Genomic DNA, 22,059 nt, shown 5'->3' on the forward strand with positions numbered 1-22,059 from the left:
CTTTAAATTAATATTGATACTTACAAGTTTTATAATTTACTAAAACTGCATAAGAGAATTGTAAAAATAATGCATATTTTAATAATATGATAAACAGGAAGTGTATAAATTTTTTTTTTTTTTTTTTTACAAGCAATATTTTTTTCATTTATATTTAAATAAGAACAAGTAAAACGATAAATATATTTAAGTGTTGTTCTTCTCTCCAAATTACACATTTTCGTTATGTAGATGTTTTATAAAATTTTAGTATAGGCAAATTTGATCCTTAGATAAAATATAAAAATAAATACAAAAAACGGTCTACTAAGAAATTATTTTATTGAATATTTATTTATATTTTTCGAAAGTGCATATATCAGCATATTTTTTTATAACACAATGTAAATATGCAACTTAGAAAAAGTCAGAGGAAATATTTCTGTTTTTTCACATAAAATCTAAAAATTGTACTAGTTTATGTAATTACTTTTGCTTTTTTTTTTTTTCTTATATGAAGTCTAATTTTATTTTTCTTTAGCATTTTTTTTTACATTAAATTATTTCTCATTAAAACAGGGAAATTTACAATATTGTTTGTTAAAAACGTTTTCATTAATAATAGCACTATAGAACGTGCGTTGTGTATATCATAATTAGGAGAAAGTAAAAGAAAAATATTTGTTGAAACAATCAATAAGGAAATAAAAAACAAAAAAAGAGGAAAAAATGATAAAAGTTAGGAAACTTAAAAAAAAAAAAAAAGTAATTAAACAAAATAAAATTGGTCTATATTCTTTGTAATTGCATACATTTTAATTTTTACAAAAGAAAAAAAAAAAAAAAATACGAAAAGATAGGATGGAATATGATGAAATATGATGAAATATGATGAAATATGATGAAATATGATGAAATATGATGAAATAAGATAAAATAAGATAAAATAAAGGAGAAAAACTTTTTGGACATAAAAACTTCAATCCTAATGAATGATCTATAAAATAATATTTCACAATATCACAGTTCTGAATAAAAACTCAACTATATTTAATATAACTTTTTTTTACAGTGTAAAATTTAATAATCATCATCTTCATCCTCGTCTTCATCTTCGTCTTCGTTTTGTACGTTTTCTTCTTCATGCTCAGCATAAAAGCTATTTGAGTCTTGCTCATTGTCTTCATTTGGTGGTGCGTTTGAATTGTCTTCATTATTTTCATTGTTTTCATCATTTTCATTATTCTCATTATTTTTTTTATTTTCTTCTTCTAGTTCTTTAGCTTTTTCCGATTCTTCAACTACTCTTTCTGCTGCTTCTTTACTTTCAAATCCAACCCAAGCCCATCCATCGTTATTAAATCCGGGTTCATAAAAATAAACTTGTACAGCGCCATATTCCTCTAAAGCGTTTTTAAATTGATCTATCGTAACACATGTTTTTATGTTTTTTATAAATATTCTGGTATCAGCTGCAGTTAAAGTGATATCATGTTGAGCTTTTGTGAGAAAGGTTTTAATTGAAGATGGTACTTCGGCACCCTGAACTCCGCAAAGTTGTGTAAAAGCCATTTTTGCTGTAGTTGTCAAAAGTTAAGGTTATAGTATGCACACACATACACACAAAAAAAAAAAAAAAAGGCGTGAAATTCAGGATTTCAATTTATATATATATGTATATATATATATACGTAAATATATATATATATGTGTGTAATTTATTCAAGCAAAATAATTAATTTTCAACTATTTAAAGTCATTCTAATAGTTTATATTTTTTCCCAATATAAAAGACATTAATATTGTGTGTTGTATAAATTACAATTCAAACAGAAGGAAATTTTTATTTTCTTTAAATATAAATCAGATTATGTTAAAACATAAAAATTGTACAGAAAAAAAAAAAAGTTAAATAAGATAATTAAACAAATAAAGAAACGTATATATGGCCAGGTAAAATTAAATTAAAAGGCACAGAATAATAAATGCTAATTAGCTAACTTTCCCTAATATAGTGGCACGTTAACCAAAGGTGGTGATGCTTTTTTTTTTTTTTTATGAACATGTAATAAATATTTTTTCATTGATATAGCTATTTTTATCAATTTTGTTAAATTAATTTTTTTATTTTAATAAATATGTGTACACATGTAAACAACATGTTTAAATTGAATTAAGTTTTTTTTTTTTTTTTTTTTACACGCTTTTTGTGTTTTAAAAGCGTACAAATCTGAAAATTTTGCTTGTAACTTTATATTCAAAGGATGTGATATTATAAATAAATGAAAAAATAAGATAATATAAAAAGAAACCACATAGTTGAAAGTATATAATAAAGATGTCCATTCTATTTCATGACGTGTTCATTATTATATTAAGGAAAACAACAAAAAAAAATTACAACATGGTAATATTACATTTAGATATATTTTACAACACACAGCTAGCCAAAAGTTCTAAAAAAAAAATAAAATAAATAAAAATAAAAATAGCTATAAGCAATATACCATTATATTTTCTGTGCACGTATTTTATTTTTTTTCCCAATAGAAAATTAAAATTATTTTTGTTTTAAAATTTAATAACATTATTTTAATTTTTCTTCTCCATATAAAACTTTTTTGATAACCCAAAACAAACATAAAAATAAAGATAAAACTTTTTAAAAAAATAAAATAAAATAATAAATTATAGCCATTTAAAAACATTTGCAACAATAGTGTATTTACTTTAAAAATAAATTTTTTAACCTCATGTGGAGCTAACATAAAATTGAAGCCTTATCTATTTGTATACACGAGGTGAAATTATTTCAGATAACATTGTGCAATGGATTATTTTTTTTTTCATTTCTTCTTTATCCCTTTTGCATTAATGCATGGGGGAACCCATAAAGGGGCATTAATATTCCTTTATATGTTTATCACGTGCATATGTATAAATATGTACATATAATTGTACGGATATATACATATAGATGGTACAGATATATACATATAAAGGTACGGATGTATACACATTAAGGTGCAAATATATATATATATAAATGTACTATATTTTTGGAGGGATCAAATGAAATGGCAAAGAACTGCTAAATTTTCGTAACAAAATTTTTTTTTTTAATTGTTTAACTTCAATATATGCTCTAGCACATTAATATCATTTTAATTATGTATTAAAAATAGATATACATATTTTTCCAATTATACGTATACAAAAAGTATCAATATATATAAAAGCAAAGCTTATTTATCTTTATAAAATTGATCGCAGCTCTATAGTAATATAATACATTAAAGAAACTTACACATTTGACTTTTCCCCATAACCAAATATTAATATATTTCATTTTACACAATTTTGTAACATTGCAAAAATGCAACGCCTTTCGCATTGCGTCTAATGTAAAATTATTGTATTTTTTCCCCGCACAAGTTTTATTCCATAAAAAAAGGAGTTCTTCATTTTATAGTTACCATAATTTCTGATAATTCATTTATCTCATGTTGCTTCATGTCTTTACATTGCCTCAAAATTGATTCAATAATGTACTTCAGTTGATATACAAACGTTCTAAAAAAGGGAAAATTAAAAAATATATTTGCAGTTATGGTTAATCTACATCCGATTGACATACTTTTAAAATGTACATATATATACGTATACATTTAATGTTACCCTTTTTTATCTTCGAGGTAATTATTTTTTATCATATGATGTAAAAATTTGATAGCAGTTACTTGCTTAGAAATTAATGTGTCGATCAACCTTTTCGTGTTACATTTTTGTATTATACTCTGTATTAAAAAAAAAGGGGAAGGAAAAGAAAAAAACAAAGAGGGTCATTCATTTTATAATAAATAGCAAAAGTTAAAAAAAGAAAAAACATTCTTCACGAAATAAATTATTATTTGTAAGTTACCTCAATAGATCGTATTTCCTTAACTTTTGCTTCAAATGAATCAACATATTTTCCCTTTATAAAAAGGAAAAAGGAATATGCATTCCAAAAGGAGTCATATTCAGAAATATAAGAAGATATATTATCCATAGTAGTAATAATTTTATCTAAATAACATAAACCATTTTTACTTGGAATTATTGTGGGTTTATCCTTCACAATATGATCTGAAATGTAATCAAATATCCAAGGCTGTATTTGCTTTACTTGATGTAATTTACATAACATACTTAAAGATAAACAAAAACTATCTATATCATTTTGCAAAATGGACAATTTTAGATACGTATCCCAATATTTCCATTCATTATTATTATCCTTTACAGCTTCGTTTATACAAATCTTTGCAGCTTTATATGTACCTCGTTTCATATATAAATATGCTAAATTTCCATATGACTTAGATGAATTTTCATTCGTCATACTAATCATTCGCGTAAAGGCTTTTATAGCCTCATCAAAATTTTCTATTTTCATATAAGAGTAACCTAAAATAAACCAAATATCTGGACACAAAGGGGAAATCTCTAAAGCTTTTTTTAAATATTCACAACATTCTTTGTACATTTCCTTATTGTAATAATATTTTCCAATAAATATAGCTGCCTTTGCATATTTAAACTTTGACAAATTCCATGCCTCTACATAATAGTTTAGAGAATTATTTCTATCTATTAAACCGTATAAACATAATAAACAAGGTGTCTTTTTTTTTTTAAGTAAATCATCTAATAAGTCTTTTGCTTCTTCTTTTCGGTCGGCTTCAATTAAGCATGTAATAGCCTCTTCCCATAATTTTAAATCTTTAAAAAGATTGAAAGCTGATACAACAGAGCCAGTTTTAATCATAACATTCCCTATTTCTTTTTTCAACTCCCAAATGGTTGGGTAATATACATCATACATAAATCTCAACCTTTCTGCACCTTCAGGTTTCATATCATAACATTCTTTCAACAATTCATTTAATTGAGCTGCTGCTCGATCTACTGTTTTAAGTCTAAACGTTTCGTATTTACATTTAAACCATAAAAAACAAGAATAAAGTAGCCAATTTTGATTTTTTTTTTGTAATAAATTATTCCTTTTATTTGTGCTTCTGCGTTCGTCAAAGTTCATTTCAGAACTAACATCATAGCACTTTAAACATCTTGATATTACTGCACTTAATTTTTCAAATTTAATTTCGTCATAATGAGGATTAAATTTAATCAAGGAGAAGCAAAAATTAATTAACGTTATTTGTTCTTGGAAAAACAAAACTTTAAAACAATTATTCTGCGAATCGACAAAATTTGGTTCTTCTAATATATCTGTATCTGGGTCTAAATCTTTTAATTTCCATGTTACTTTAGCATTGGGGTCTTCCAAGCACTGTTCCGTTTTGTCGTTTTTTTTGGGGGGGATTTCCATTCTAATATTGTTCACATCCTCTTTTTTTTCAGCCTTTAATATACATTCATCTTTAATAGTATTCTTTGCATCATATACCTGTTCATTCCTGAAACTACTGCATATTATCTGACCCTTAAACTTGGCGTCGTCATTTTTACGCGACAATTCACCAGTGCACGTATCATCCGCATTGCTATTTTTGCTATCCTCCCCTTTTTTGTTCTTACCATCAATATTTTGTTCTCTACAATTATTAGTGATATTATTTAACTCATCGTTAAACTTGTTAGTACAGTTCGTTCCCTCCTTTTTGGCACCATTATTTTTTGAAGTTCTTTTTTCTTCCTCTTCTACATCTGTACAGTTTTCCTCACTCAATATTGGTTCTTCATTCATATTCTGTGTTTCTATTTCTTCTCTCTTTGCCTTCATCTCCTGTACTGCTATTAAATCTTCTTCTACTTCTACGTATACTTCTTTTTCTTGATTTTCCTTTTCACGTTTATTTAACTTTTGTTCATCTATAGATTTATTATTATCTATTATTCTGTAATCACTCCTTAAAATATCGTATTCACTAAGGGGTTCTATTTCTTTTAAAACTGTTGACGTGTTATCTTCTTCCTCTCCTGATTTCGCCTTTAGTACTAATATAGTGGCAGGAGTTTTCTGGTACTTCCTTTTTATTCCCAGTCGACCAGTGAAAAAGTAATGAAATTTGCTCATATCTGATAGTACGTTCAGCAATTTTTGATACCCCCTGGTGTAATTATAATAAGTAAGATAAACAGAAAAATTTGATAAAACATAAATTTTAAATTTTTCAGACAAGTGGCTTTCATGAAATGTATCACAATATTTTGCATTCTTTACATCATTTACATATTTTATATCTTGGTTTAAACAATCAACTATATCAGCTACTTTACATAAAATGGTTTCTTGCTCAATTATTTCAAAGTCGGTAGGTAATAAATTTATTTTTTTAAATATGTGTATCGGTTTATCAATTATATGAATTTTCAACGAATAAAAATAGTCGTTATATGATGAAGTAAATAATCTTTGCCATATAAAACAAATTCTTGCTTTCCATAAATATTTACTTTTTATAAAGTAATCGCAATTTAAATTATCATAACATTTTTCTTCTTTCATATCATTGGTAACAGCCTCATCTCCCATATATTTTGTCGTTGATTTTATATTCACGTCAGCTCTACTACCATACACCTGATCCTCTTTAATATTATTGGTATTATTAGCATTGTTTATGTTTTTCTCCGAAAAGTTATATTCATCGAGACTTAAAAACGGAAGGTCCTCCTTACAAAAATTGTTTACTAGTCCTAATAAAATTATGGATAAACAAAAAGAGTTTATTAATTCACAATGTTCATATATATATACCCCCTCTAATGATAAAAAATCCAAAGACGAATTAAAAAAATTTTCCTTTTTAATTTGTAAAGCCTCTATAAATTTCTTAAAATAATTGTCTTCATTGTATCTTTGTGTATTTTTCAATGTTACTATATGAATGTCATATTTTAACGGTGGCCCAGTCCAATTATATTGAGTAAAAATATTTAAAAAAATAAAACTACATAATAAAATTTTTACTTCAAACAGAAAGGTAAAACACAAGTACATAAAAATGGTAAGCTCCTTACTCTCTGTTTTTCTTTCTATGTGTTTTTTATATTTTATTTTTTCTCTTTCACTCCTTACATATTCAAACAACTCTTTTTTTACTTGATTAATGCTAACAATATGCTGATTTTCAAAAACATCCAAAACAAATTTAAATATATTATAAACCCAAGGATTTGTGATACACCTTTTATGCTTTCCACATTTTGCCAATTTCAAAAGAATGAAAAGGTTCTTAATTTCATCTAGCAATTCTTTTAATAACTCTTTTTGGTTCAATTTTTTTGAAATTTCTTCTCCCACTAGATCTTTATACAAAGCTTCTAAGCTTGTTACAATTTGTTTTTCTGTTTTCTCATAAATGTCTTCATTTTCGTAGTTCAAGTAAATCAATTCTTCGATAAACCACAACACTTTTCTTAGATTTTCCATTGAGCAACTAGGTAAAAATTAGTATTTTTTCTTTTTTTTTTTTTTTTTTTAATAATACACATACGAAAACAAGCAAAAAAAGAGAAACACAACACAGTGCAATATAATGCAAAACAAAACAAATGCTTATTCCCTCAAAGGAAAAATTTAAATCCAAAAAAGAGGCAATTTTATACGTAATTTTATATAATATGGAAAAAATTATATAAGTCGTCTCATAAACATCTTCTTTTGGTTCTTAAATTTTAAAGGAATAAAAAATAAAAATAAAAATAAAAGTAAAAACCTAATAAGTGGTAGAAGTACTTGTATACATGTAACTTCCAACTGTTTTTACTCCCATTATTGTCGAAATGAAAATTTGGTCCCCAATATTTTCATTCTATTCAATTTCAATTTGAAATTTTTTTTTTTTTTATTTGACTGGCAGTTGTAACTGTAGTAAAAATAATAATCCATGTCGATTAAACGTGTTTAACATTCCATTTAACATTATTTTACAAGTACGCTCAGCAGTATATTCATCAAAGTTTACGAGCGACGTAATACTGTTCATTAACGTTGAATAGTATATAATAATACTTAACGGAACATTCTAATATGCTTAAGAATCGATGTCATTTTATGTTCAGTTTTATTTTATCTGCTAACTACAAACTTGGTCTTATGTAATAAAAATGTTCCTTGTGCTTTATGCATATAATAAAAATCCACTTGCATATTCTTTACCAACAAAATAAATATAAATATATAATATGCCAGTAACAAAATTTATTTCGACTGAGTTAAGGGCGCAATTTAACAACTTCTAATATTTAATATATGAGCAAATTTTTAATTTTAATTCTTTTAATTTTTTTTTTTTTTTTTTTTTTTTTTTATGCTATTTACTTTATTATGAAAAAGCCGAAATTATTAGCATAAAAAATCTATTCACTATCACGTTCCTACGAATTCTGTGTTAACTTCATTTTGCATAATCCAGTTATATTATTATATTTGATTTATAACGAAGTACTTTAGACCTTCAGAAGGAATGACATAAAAATAAAAGGAAAAATATCATACTTGCTTTATTTTGAATTAACACCAAAGTATCATTATTTTCCCCCTTTTTGGATGTTCCAGAAATTTACCAAAATAGGTGGGGAAAAATAGGAAAAAAGGATATTTTTTTTATTATTTTCCCGTTTGTATTACAAAATTATGCAGTCTCGCTAAAATGATGTTATATACGACTATCAGTTTTGAATTCTGCATATTATGTATGTTGGTACATGTACATATATATATATATATATATATTATATATATGTATGTCCATTTTTGCGCCGTATCGAAGGCAATACCGAATAGTGCATAAATTGCTCCGTATGAGCGCACATGTATCCTGCTCTTGTGTACTTCCATTTATGCATTTCCTGCTTATAAACATTATTCCTTTTTTTTTTTTTTTCTATACAGCAAACATCGTAAAACATGAACATGATAAGTAAAATATTAAGGGGAAATAACTTTTTACATATCAAGAACAAAATTGAAGTAAACTTTTTTAAATACTCAAAAAGATATGAATCAAGAGTAAAAGCACACAGATATACAGGCATAACAGCAGTAAAAACACATGCACAAAAAACAGAATGGTACTTGAAAGCTGAAAGAGATTTTTTGGCTGAAAGAAGTCAAATACCAAATGGATATATTGGCCTTTGGCAATATGATGATATAAAACATTTAAAAGAAAATATTATAAATATGCTACATTTAAACTGTGCTAACAATAAACAAATACATAAATTTAAAAAGTTGAATATACGAAGATTATTACAAAGAAGACCTTTTGATACTGGAAGTGCACCTGTTCAAATTGGATGTTTGACCGAAAAAATTTTAAATTTAAGAGCTCATTTAATACAACGATGTAAAGATCATCCTAAAAAGAGAACTATGTCTATCTTATTAGCGAGAAGACAAAAACTGATGAAATATTTATATAAAACCGATTTTGAATTATATAAACATACTTGTAATTTATTAAAAATTAAATGTATATTATTTGCAATTCCTGATTCGAGAGATAGAGCAAAAGCAATTAATGCAGCAGCTATTGATGGAGACAGGTGTAAATTTTTAATTAGGCAAAAATTGTGGAAAGGCAAATACAGGCCTAGACCAATCAAAAATGCAAAAGGTCAAACAGTAAGATATACCAGGCACCCGATAGAACAACCCCCTTCTGATTATGCATTACCAAAAGAATACAAGCCACAAATATCAAATTCATGGCCATATGGCGTTAAGGAAACCTATCAAAAAGGACTTTATACTATTCACAATCCCACAGCTCCAGGTTTGGGGTATTGTCCTGTTCCAATGTTGTTCTGAAGGTATATACCTATTTATATATATATGCATTTATTCATACTTATGTACATACATACATATATGCCCATATATATGTATATATATTTATGTATTTGTATTTTTTTTTTTTTTTGTATCAGCTTACATTTGCACAGTTTTAACGATTTGCCTGACCTGTTCATGCAATTTTCATTTCTTTTTAAGAAAATTTAATTACCTTTTAAGCTTAACATCATATAACATTTTTACATTTATACGATATATGTCACTTTAAGAAAAATTTTCTTTCTATATAACTATAATATTTTATATTTTCTTTTTGTATGTGTGTGCATAAAAAACTCTTCTGACTTTTAAAAAGCTATTTTTTTGTTAACTAAAATGGAAAAAAAAAAAAAAAAAAGAGGAGAAACGAAAAGAGAAAAAAGAAAAAACAATAACACATAAAATGCATATTTTTACGCTTTTAAAAAATTTTATCTTTTCTATTTTGTCACTAATGGCTTATCAACGTGGTACAAATTATGTATTATGGTTTGTCTCTTCAGCATATTAAGGTAATCATTACATTCATTTTCAAATGTTTTTAATTTTTCACAGTCTTGTATACTATTGTTAAAAAATTCCCTAAAGTTTTCTTTAGCCTGTTAAGAACATAAAAAAGTTAAAATGTCAAAATGTTATTGCCTATACTATACAGTACATTTTCTCTATGTGAACAGTACTTTTCCTCTATTCATTATTGAGAAAGCTCTTTAATTTGCACACATCCGCCCATCAACTTTTTCACTTATTTTCGTATATGTCTTTATGTACGTATGCATGTACATATATATATATATATATATATATATATATTTATTTATTTAAAATTGGGAACGGGTTATATATATGTTTTATCTTAGACGTCGCTCAAACCTTGTTAGTGAAGTAGACGTTGTAGTTTATATTCTCAAATTTAGATGCTTCGTTCAAAATATGGCGATACAACGTTTTTAAACGTTTTATTTGATTTGTTTTCATTATATTCTGCAAAAATTTTAATCATTAATTTTTTAAAATTATTCCCTTAGGTATAATCTTTGTGTATGTTCCAAATAATACAATTTGCTTTGGTTTTTACCATGTGAACATAAGCAAAGTTATATGTATCTATATGTATTTATATGAATTTATATATTATACTATATGAATATATTTATATTTTGTGTTCTTTTTGTAGTTCATATGTGAAGTATTAATAATTGACTAATATAATTCTTCAATTAATTTTTATTTGAATTTTTTCAAAAAATGTGTTTTCTCATTTTTTAAATGATGTACTGAATAATAATAATAATTAGAATTTTGAAAGATTTAAATTTTACTTTTAAAAAAAAAAAATATAAAAAAATAAAGTCTGAATCAAAATCAAGCAAACAGAATCCCACAAAAGAAAATGCAAATAGATACATGCACGTATGTATATCTTTATACATATGCTCAAAATAAAAAAATGAAGAATAAAATTTTTTTTTTCTTAAATATAAAAATATATATTTAACTTCAGAGTGACTTATATGTGTCAAGCAGTAAAAATTTTGCAAACGTAGTTTAATAAATATTACCGTAGTTTAATAATTGCAGAAAAGAAAAAAAAAAAAAAATAAATAATAATAAAATAATAAAATAATAAAACAATTAAACAATAAAACAAAGTAATGCAAGCAAAAATCGTTAGCTTTATTACACTGTTGAAAATGAAAGATTAAAGCTTGTAAACTTGGTTAAAATGGTTGAGGTCAATTACATATATGTAGATAATTACATGAATTATATATTTTATGGTACTCCTCATAGGAATATAATTTTTAGTAGCTTACTAAATGTTATGAATACTTTATTTGAACTTTGTGCACTGTGATCTCATATTTTCAGGAAATTTAAAAGTAAAATTATAGACACATGTGAAGTATAAAATAAAAAATGAACGAATTAAAGGTACCATCTATAAACAGATGAACAGACGCATAAATTAGCACATGTGCAAAATATAGCCAGAGCACATGTACATGTGTAATGAAATAATTCAAAAAAATAATTATGAATTTACAATTAAATAATGGGTTAACAAAGAAGCTATTTCATGAACTTTTTACTCACTTGATGCTTAAATGTTTTTAAAAATTAAGGGTAAAAAAAAAAAAAAAGCTATAAAACTTAACTGTTTATTTATTTTTTCGTACGAAAAGACACATATTATGTTTCTTCCTTACATACATGTCAATATTTGCTTTTTCTGAACATAAATGCTTTTATTATATAATTGATCATATATAATACACATTCTTTATTATACCTAATTAGAATTTTAGAAATATGTATATACATGTCGAAATAACTTTCAAAAGGGCATATAACTCTACTTTTTATGTAAATCCTCCTTGGTGGATTATATTACCTTTGTTTATTATCAAAATGTAAGAGAGTGTGGATTCGTGTGCAAAAGGGAAGGTCAAACTTACATTGCCCCTTTGCAATGCGTATGTATACATATATATATATTATATGCATTACTAGGTTGACACCTGTTAATTGTAAAACAAAAAGTCGTTTTTTCATTATTTAGACACTATTCTTTGTTCTCTTTAAGGTGATGATACTATTTCCTACCTTTTCCTGTTCCACATAGAAATATGAATTAGGCAATGTTCCGCGAAAAGAGCAAAGAAAAAAAAAAAAAAAAAAAAAAAAAAGACAAACGGAATGTCCGATTTATAGCTTTTCATATAATATATATATAATATATATGTGTATATATAGTGCATATATAGGTACATATAGATATAAATTTTTTTTTTTTTTTTTTTACTGGCGCACATAACATATTTTTAATTTCGAGTAATTATTAAAAAAATTGAAACACATAATTTTGCTTCATTTTAATTAATATTGCTACTGATGTATGCTTTGTAAAACCATTGGGAATTCTTAGTTATCTACAATATAACTCTGCTATATTATTATATTATCATATTGTTATACGTTTTTGAATAAATACATTCTTCTATTAATTAAAGCTATTCCAATGTACGACTAAAGTAATTACTCTTGGTAGGTTAAAAATTTAACCAGGGATATATATAATACGAACATTTATTGAAGCTTATATATAAACTGACATATGGTGAAGCAAATATGCACATGCATATATATATTGAAGCAGATATATATACGAACATATATATATATATATTATATATATATATATATATATAAATATATTATATAGACATACGCGCATATACTTACACACAGCACTGCTGAAAATTCTTTTCCTTTGCTCCCTCCGCTTTTTAAACTCACTTTTTCTTAAATGAAACGATACAATGAAAAAACAATTAACGCAAGAATTCAGAGAGAGCAGAAAAATGAATATGCTCGTGAAAGAATAAGAAACGACTTAAAGTTAGATAACTATAGCAAGATTCAAGGTATATCTATTGATAAGGCTGAGACAGCTCAATCAAAAAAAAACTTAGAAGAAAATGATTCCATTAAAAGAGAACATGAAACAACAAACGAGTTTGATAATACAAGAATTAATGAGGATAAAAGTAAAAAAGAAGAATATGCATCATTAAACGAATTTGACCATACAACAATAAAGGAAGAAAGAGTTAAAAATTGTCAATTATTGAATGAAAAACAAAAGGAAGAAAAAGAAGCAGCTGATCAAGTACTTCGAGAAAAAGCTTTACAACATGCGTTACAAAATGATGAAAGCTACAAAAAATTAAAAGAAAAATTAGACGAAATGGCTACATTGAATGTACGAGAAAATCAAATAAAAGAAGCAAAAAAATTAAAAGAAAAAGAGGTAACAGAAGAAGAGAAACGAATTGAAGAACAAATGGGAAATATTTTAATTAACGAAGAAAAAAAAGACGAAATGAAAAAAAAATTAAATTATGAAAAGGTTATGGAAACTAAAAAAGAACTGCAACATCAAATTAAAGAAAATTTAAAAAAAAAAAAAGAGAAATTTTATGGAAATTTAGAAGAAAGAAATGATATTGATAATATTGTGAACAACTACAAAGAAGAAGAAAAAAAAAAAAAAGATGAAGGTTTACTAAAACAAAAAAAATTATTAAAAGAATTTCAAGAACAAATAGATTTAAAAAACAAAAAAAAAGAAATTGAAAAAAAAAAAGAATTAGAAGAAGAATTAAAAAATCAACAATATATCAAAGAAAAAGAAAACAAAATGAAAACATATTTCAAAAAAAAGGAAGAAAAAAATCTAGAAAAACAAAAAGTTGTTAATGATTTAGCATATAAAGAATATCTTGTTAATAAAGAAAAAGAGACCTTAGATGAATTGCTTAATAAATTATACATTGAAGAACATAATTTCAAAGAAAAACAAAAAGAAATAAAAGAAAATGAAAAAAAATTACAGCTTAAAAATGAAATGCTAAAACAGCTCGAAAAGGATATTAAATTAAAGGAAGAAAAAAGACAAAAGGAGAAAGAAGAGGATGAAAAAAGAAAAATTGAACTTTTAGAGGAAAAAAAAAAATTAGATAAAATTGACCAATACACAGATCAAAAAAAAAAAGAAAAGCTATTACAATATAGAAAAGAAATATATGAAACGTTCCAAGAAAAAAAAGAAGCAATAAAAAAAGAAAGATTACAAGAAGAACAAGAAAAAGAAAAACTCTTGGAAGAACAGAAAAAATATGAACAGTTAATAAATCAAGAGAAAATGAAACTCATAGATAAATACAGTAAGGATATTCTGAAAAATCTCCCAGATGATGTATACGAAAAACTTAAGAAGCAAAATATTATTACGTAGGAAAAAGTAGGGGAAAAAAACTTGTGTTATTCATAAAAATCGATAACTTAAAAAAAGTATAAGTTCTACACAAAAAACATGTGAGAATAAATACACACATGTGTATACACACCACTACGTGCATAAGTATACGCAAAGATATACACTAACATACGCTATGAGTATATTTTTCGAACATTTAAATAAAAAAAAAAAAAAATTTACTACATATGAGCAAGACGAGAAGCAAAAGCACACAAAGCTCATATTCATCATACTGTACACATGCAAATGGATATATATATATATGTATGTATGTATATGTATATGCATGTATATGTATGTATATGTATATGCATGTATATGTATATATATGTATATGCATGTATATGTATGTATATGTATATGCATGTATATGTATGTATATGTATAGACGCATGTGTATGTATATGTACGTATATGTATATATAGGCATATATTTGTATGTGCGTATATGTATGCATATATATGTACATATCTATATATATGTATGTATTCCTTTTATTATTCCTACGGATATGGTGTAAAATAAAACTATATAAATAGGAAATTTATGTAGGTATGTATACACGTAAATTTCTCTTTATTATTCCTTCATTAATAATCGAAAGAACAAATACTACACAATAATTGTAAATTATCATCTGTAATAAAAAAAATTATGAAAAAATGAAAAAATATGAAGAGAAATAAAAAAAAATGAGGAAAAATAAAAGAAGATATGTAAAAACAAAAAAAGTATAAAGGTCATAAAAAGGCATAGAAAAAGATTAAAATATACTTAAAAAGAATATGACAGTAGAAAATGAAAAATGTTATTTTTTTTTCATTTGCAAATAAAAAAAAAAAAAAAAAAAAAAAAAAAAAAACAATTGGGACTTATTATTTTGCAATTTTGATGAAATATAATTTTCATTTAGAAGTGAGTACAATAATATGTTCATTTGAATGCATTAATAGCATATAAGGTCGCCCACAAAATGACATATATTTACTGATATAATTAGGCATATATACGTATGATATTATCTCTTTCACAAAGTGTGAATAATACTTGTTCCTTTTTCGTTAACTTTTATACTGCACTTCACTTTTCTGCTTAATGGGCTGTCCCTTTAAACCTTCCCTCATGTCACCTCAAATGTATAACCGCTAATGTATATCCGCTAAAGTATATCCGCTAAAGTATATCCGCTAAAGTATATCCGCTAATGTATATCCTCTAATGTATATCCTCTAATGTATATGCGTTAACGTGTCACCACTTTTGTGTCACTTCCCAACTACGAGCATATGCTTATTCCACTCCTTACTGTATTATGTTCAGTGTGCCATCCAAGGACCAAGATGCCATCAAGTTCTGACTCATGTTATGTATAATACCTAGTGAATCTTTTTCGTGAATTTTGATTTGAGTTTCCAATTTGGTCGTGTTATAATTAAAGCAATATAAGTTTTGATTTTCTGCTAAGCAATACACATATTTATAATTTGGCGATATACATGCACAAATAAAATTAACAAGATTTTCTTCTTCCTTATCTATTACATTAGTATAGGTTTTTATAATTTGTCCTTTTAAATTCATAATATAACAATAGGGAGATTTGGAACAAACTAAAATAAGTTCATCTAATGTTTTACTTATTAATAGGATATTATGAATAGGCGGAAAAATAATGTTTTCTTTAATATTATAATAGACATAAAATGTTGTTATGCATTCACAATTTTTTTGATTATATATATAAATTTTTCCTTCATCTGTTCCACAAATAATTTTCGTATTATCTAATGTATATATGGAAGAATGTACTACAGTTGAATGTTTTCTAAATTCTTTCAAACATTTTAAAGATTTCAGTCCATATATTTTAACAGTATTATCATAAGAAGATGTTAATATTTGTGTTTGATCTTTATTAAAACTAATTGAAGCAATTGCATTCGTATGTGCATTAATAGTTCTTAGACACGATCCTGTTTTTATTTTCCAAATTTTAATAATCCCTTTAGAATCAGCACTTAATAATATTTCATCATCTTTACTAATACATAAACTAACAATGGGATTATCATGCATCATTATATTGTTCTCCTTTTGATAACTTAATTCCATATTTAATTGAGCAGTTAGCCAACTCCATATTTCAATAAACCCATCTGAGGTACCGGTTATCAAATAATCATTTTTATATGCACATATACAACATTCAACATTTGAATCATCTCCAAAATTTATACTTTTTATAATTTTTTCTGGATATACATCAATGGTTGTTATTTCATTTTTTTCGACATTTTTAAAAATATCAAATTCGCCATTTTGACTTTTTATTATATTGTGATAATTTTGCCATTTTAATGCCATACCTAGTAATGCTAACAATCTTGAAGGTGCACAAGAAGTTATTTCGTTATTTATCATAACACATAAATTATTCCTTTTTTCTTCCTTTGTCATTCCATCATATAATATACTTTTACTTTCATTCATATTGTTACTATTTATCAGATCAACCAATTTTTTATATTTATCTGAGTATTTCTTTTCCATCCTTTTAAATATTATGCACTCATTCATAATCTTTTCAGCCAACTCTTTTTCTTTATATTCTATTAATTCACATATTAACTGTTCATATAAATTCATCAATGTGTCATCAGACAAATCAATTGTAGTTATATTGAACAATACATTTTTCCAATCTCCTTTATTTATATCGCTAATCAACACATCTACATTGCTTACTGCGTTTAATTTTATATTACTCTCCTCTTGGAGTACATAAAAGGATCTTATCAGGTTATTCTCCTTCAAATATTGCAATATCAACCTTATTACATCGGGGGCTGACACATTCAGGCTACCTGCCATTGCGCAAGTGCACCAATATTATATGTGCCAATAAGATAAGTTATAATAATATATGTTATAGTAATATATGCGGTAATGCAATATGATTACACGGCGATGTGGCCTGTATTTTCACAGGTATGTATATATTTATAGTAGTAGGTTGCAAGTGCCCTTGACGTGGAAAAAGTTGTCAAAGTGATGATCAATCAAGTTGAAGCTTGCACATACATAAAATAATGCTTATGTTTATATGAATGGTTCTTTAAAAAAAAAAAAAAAAAAAAAAAAAAATTTGTTTGGTTTATTTTCCGTGTAGTACTTTTACGCGGAGACGTTAGCGCTCTCATAATTTAATATCAAAATCGGCTTAAGAAGAAAATGTTACGCGCTCTTTATTCGAATTTGCATAAGTACACACGTATATATGCATGTATGTATGTATTTATTTACATATATATATACATACATATATATGTGTATCACTCGTGTCGGGGGAATTTGCTAAATTATGTCAACTTTTAATCCCCTCTTATTTAGCTTCCATAAATGTTCAGCTACTTTTTTGTTCCATTCGTAAGTACATTAAACACATACATACATTAAACACATACATACATTAAACATATGCATACATTAAACATATACATGCATTAAACATATACATGCATTAAACATATACATACATTAAACATATACATACATTAAACATATACATACATTAAACATATACATACATTAAACATATACATACATTAAGCATATACATACATTAAGCATATACATACATGAATATATGTTGAAACGTGCAATGACGCCTTTTGGTAATCTTGATTTGTTTTATCTCTTTATTTTTAAGGATAAAAAAAATAAAAAATAAAATACGTACAGTATGCTACTTACTACGCCAGAATGAAAATAACACGCTTCATTCAATTAAAAAAAGAACTGTTAAAAATATAAATCTATTCCTGTTCTATATTTGTTCATACATAAAAAGTGCAATCAAATAGGGGAAAAAGTTCATAAATGCATATATACGTAAATACAATGAGATATATATGAATACGAACATAAATGTACAAGTACATCCTTATATACATACACTAACATACCGCAAACAGTCATAAGCTAATTAAATTCATGTACGTATGTACACTACACGGTGCCACATTATAGAAAGTACACTTCCTCCTTTTATTTTTTTATTTTTTCATTTTGGTCAATGAATTTATCTCAATTTAAAAATGTTCACAAAAAGTAAAAAGTGGAGGAGAAGTAAAAAATATATATTCGTAAAAATTAAAAGCGCTTAACGGTTAGAAAAAGAAAAAAAAAAAAAAAAACAAACTGTTCTTATATATAATATTGTTTTCCTTTCTATTTTTTTTTTTTTTTTTCTTTTTGATCTCTCTTCAATAATAGAAGGTTTTATATGTATATATATACAACATACATACGCCTATACATATGCCTATACATACGCCTATACATACGCCAATACATACGCTCATACATACGCCTATACATACGCCAATACATACGCCAATACATACGCCCATTCGTACATATTTCCTGTGGAAAGGATAAAATGATGAGTAAAGGTAAGCTCGCATCATGGGCTAATCAATGCCCTTGGGTCATCTGTCATTTGACGACAAACAGGAGTTTTGCCAGTGACAATTTAAGGTCACTGTCACTTCGTATGAAGTCTATAAAATCTATTCAAAAAATTACAAAAGCAATGAAGATGGTTGCTGCATCAAAATTTAAAGGTGATCAGAAAAGGCTAGAGATCTGTAAGCATTTTTCTACTCCTTTAACTGATATTTTTAACAGATTAAACCAATTAGATATAAACATAAAAAATGAAGATTTAGCTATAATTGGTATTTCATCAGACAAAGGATTATGTGGAAGTGTTAACACATCCGTTTCAAGAATATGTAAAAAACTTATAGAGCGTGAAAATGTAGGTAATGAAATTATAAATAATATTACACCAAATAAAATATACGTATATGGGATAGGAGAGAAAATTAGATCAGCCTTAAGTAGATTACACAGAGATAAATTTGAAGTTATTTATAATGAATATAATAAAATTCCAATAAATTTTCTTACTTGTTCATATATAGCTGAACGAATTTTGAAAAATAATCATAGCAACATAATAATTATTTATAATAATTTTAAGTCAGCTATATCATTTGATACCAAAATTTTAAATGTCTTCTCTCAAAAACAATTAAATAAAATGAACAAAAAAGAATTAGCATCTTTTGAATTTGAGCCAGAAATTGATTATATTTTTAAGGACGTGTATGAGTTTTATTTCACATCTCTACTATACAATTGCATTATTCAAAATTTAGCAGCAGAACAGGTAATTTAATGAAAATTAAACTGAGTAATGGATTGAGGGCCAGGAAAAAACTTCCTTTTTCGTCATCTTTCAGCATGTCTGTATATGTATATACATATGTACATAAATATGTACGTACACGTATACATATATACATATATACATTTATATACATGCCCGTAGCCACACATAAACATACACACGAACATATATTTATGTATATATATATATATATATATATATATATATATATATATATATGTTATATGCGGGTACATATGCACGCTTCTTTTTTTTTTCAAATTGAATTTTCTGTTTTCACAGTCAGCGAGAATGACAGCCATGGACAACGCTTCTTCTAGTGCTACAGAAATGCTCGGGGCGCTGTCGTTAAAATATAATAGGGCAAGACAAGTAAACATTTAACAAAACGGAGTGTATATATATATGTATACATGTATGGACACATATATATAGATGCATCTTTATATATATGTAGAGCATTCTACCCTACTCTTTAGTTATAAAGGATAAGCAGATATTTTATCTTTTTAATTTCTCTTTTTTTTTAGTCAAAAATTACCTTAGAACTTATTGAAATTATATCGGGTGCAAATGCTTTGTAATGAATTAGAAAAAAGAGAACATCAAGTGAATTATTTAAAAACTCCTTTTTTTCTAAATATATAAAACTACGAAATAAGAAAATAATTGCAGGAGCCCTTTAAGGTTATAGTGAGAAAATTGTCACTTGTATTCTCGCATGCACACATGTACGAATAGATACATAAATAAATATATATGTATACATGTATTTATATATATATGTATTTTCTCCATACGTTAAATAAAAAAAAAAAAGAAAAAAGTATGCTTATTTTATCCATTTTTGTAAAACCCAAACAGGCTTATTACAGCAGAGAAAACTGTACACAAGTTTTCGTACATTTTTGCTTTTTTTTTTTTTTTGAATTAACTGCAAATTTTTTTCGTTGTAGTTAGCCAAAAGTGTTATGTAGGTAGTTCTTTTCACGTCTTTTTTTTCTTTTCTTTTTTTTTATCTCTTTTTTTTTTTTTTATGTACTAACCACAATTAACCCCTTCTGTCATAAAGGCTGAAATATTTTTTGGTATAACTTTTTATAAGGGGTAATAATATTATCACTCCAACGTGTGAAGTAAAAAAAATGGAAAAAAAAGAAAAAAAGGAAAAACAGAAAAAATGAAAAAACAAAAAAATAGGAAAAAAATCTGTTTTACGTTTTAACAATTTGAGAAAAAAATAAGTACTTTATTTACAACTTCAAAGCAGTAACCTATTCTGCTTGTTCGAAATGCACATTCTTAAAAAATAAAACTATTTATACAAAAAAGGGTAATACCGCGAGTACCCGTTTTACTATGCACTTTCGTTTTATCGTTTAATTAGAGTTCAATAAGCTTCTATTCTCCTTTTTCCTACTTAAATGAAAACAATTATTTTTTTTTTTCATTGCATTTGTGTTTTTACCTTGCACATTTTTATTAATGCTGCAAAAATTTTACTACTTACGAGTAAATCTTTTTCTTTACTCCAACATAATATATAAAATACCAAGGGCTTTACGCACGCAGACTATATGAACAGAAAAAAAAAAAAAATTATATAAATATTTATAAAAATGTATATATATACGCTCGTATATGGATGCTTCATATAAAAACAATAAAACGATACAATAGCAAAAACAAGAATAAAAAAAAAAAAAAAAAAAAAAAACGAATGGAAAGAAGAGAAGAGAAGAAGAGATGAAAAAAAAGAAACTATTTTACGTACTTTTATACATATTGCGTAATTTTTAGAATATATAATTATATATGTATAAGAATGGGCGAATAGAAAAAGGAGTGAAAAACGTTTTTACGTTTTGAACAGTTTAGTAATACACAATTCGTAAGAGCAATTAATGCTCATTATTGTGCTTATGTAATTATGTGCAGACCACTATTCAAAACCAATGAATATGATGAATTAATATGTATTAGGGGCATAGAACGAAAGAGTCTTTCAAAGTTCCCCTGCCGTATTTTCCCCATTTAGTTATACATTAGTCGTTAATTAGTTATTTATCAGTCTCCATTAACTCATTTATTTATTGCTCATTGTTTATTTATTTATTCATTATCCATTAGTAATCCATTTATCATCC

The 22,059-nt window shown here is 25.7% G+C and overlaps 5 protein-coding genes across 5 annotated transcripts; 3 read left to right on the forward strand and 2 right to left on the reverse strand.

Moving 5' to 3' along the window:
• Positions 1–1,059: 1,059 nt before the first annotated feature.
• On the reverse strand, positions 1,060–7,420 carry MKS88_005352 (tetratricopeptide repeat protein; the record flags this gene model as incomplete). Its single annotated transcript, XM_067218607.1, has 5 exons — positions 1,060–1,556; positions 2,381–2,435; positions 3,456–3,552; positions 3,658–3,776; positions 3,902–7,420. The coding sequence occupies 5 exons, from the start codon at positions 7,418–7,420 to the stop codon at positions 1,060–1,062; spliced, it is 4,287 nt and encodes a 1,428-aa protein (XP_067070566.1).
• Positions 7,421–8,899: 1,479 nt separating this feature from the next.
• MKS88_005353 (ribosomal protein S15) lies at positions 8,900–9,805 on the forward strand (the record flags this gene model as incomplete). The annotated part of the gene is made up of 1 exon (XM_067218608.1): positions 8,900–9,805. One exon carries the CDS (start codon positions 8,900–8,902, stop codon positions 9,803–9,805), a length of 906 nt encoding a protein of 301 aa, XP_067070567.1.
• A 3,334-nt stretch (positions 9,806–13,139) lies between these two features.
• MKS88_005354 (meiosis-specific nuclear structural protein 1) lies at positions 13,140–14,630 on the forward strand (the record flags this gene model as incomplete). Its single annotated transcript, XM_067218609.1, has 1 exon — positions 13,140–14,630. One exon carries the CDS (start codon positions 13,140–13,142, stop codon positions 14,628–14,630), a length of 1,491 nt encoding a protein of 496 aa, XP_067070568.1.
• A 1,327-nt stretch (positions 14,631–15,957) lies between these two features.
• MKS88_005355 (alternative splicing regulator) lies at positions 15,958–17,526 on the reverse strand (the record flags this gene model as incomplete). Its single annotated transcript, XM_067218610.1, has 1 exon — positions 15,958–17,526. One exon carries the CDS (start codon positions 17,524–17,526, stop codon positions 15,958–15,960), a length of 1,569 nt encoding a protein of 522 aa, XP_067070569.1.
• Positions 17,527–19,096: 1,570 nt separating this feature from the next.
• Positions 19,097–20,496, forward strand: MKS88_005356 (ATP synthase subunit gamma; the record flags this gene model as incomplete). Its single annotated transcript, XM_067218611.1, has 3 exons — positions 19,097–19,891; positions 20,195–20,284; positions 20,443–20,496. The coding sequence occupies 3 exons, from the start codon at positions 19,097–19,099 to the stop codon at positions 20,494–20,496; spliced, it is 939 nt and encodes a 312-aa protein (XP_067070570.1).
• Between the last annotated feature and the right edge of the window lie 1,563 nt (positions 20,497–22,059).

The sequence above is a fragment of the Plasmodium brasilianum genome, chromosome 14, assembly GCF_023973825.1.
Source record: "Plasmodium brasilianum strain Bolivian I chromosome 14, whole genome shotgun sequence".
Taxonomy (NCBI): domain Eukaryota; phylum Apicomplexa; class Aconoidasida; order Haemosporida; family Plasmodiidae; genus Plasmodium; species Plasmodium brasilianum.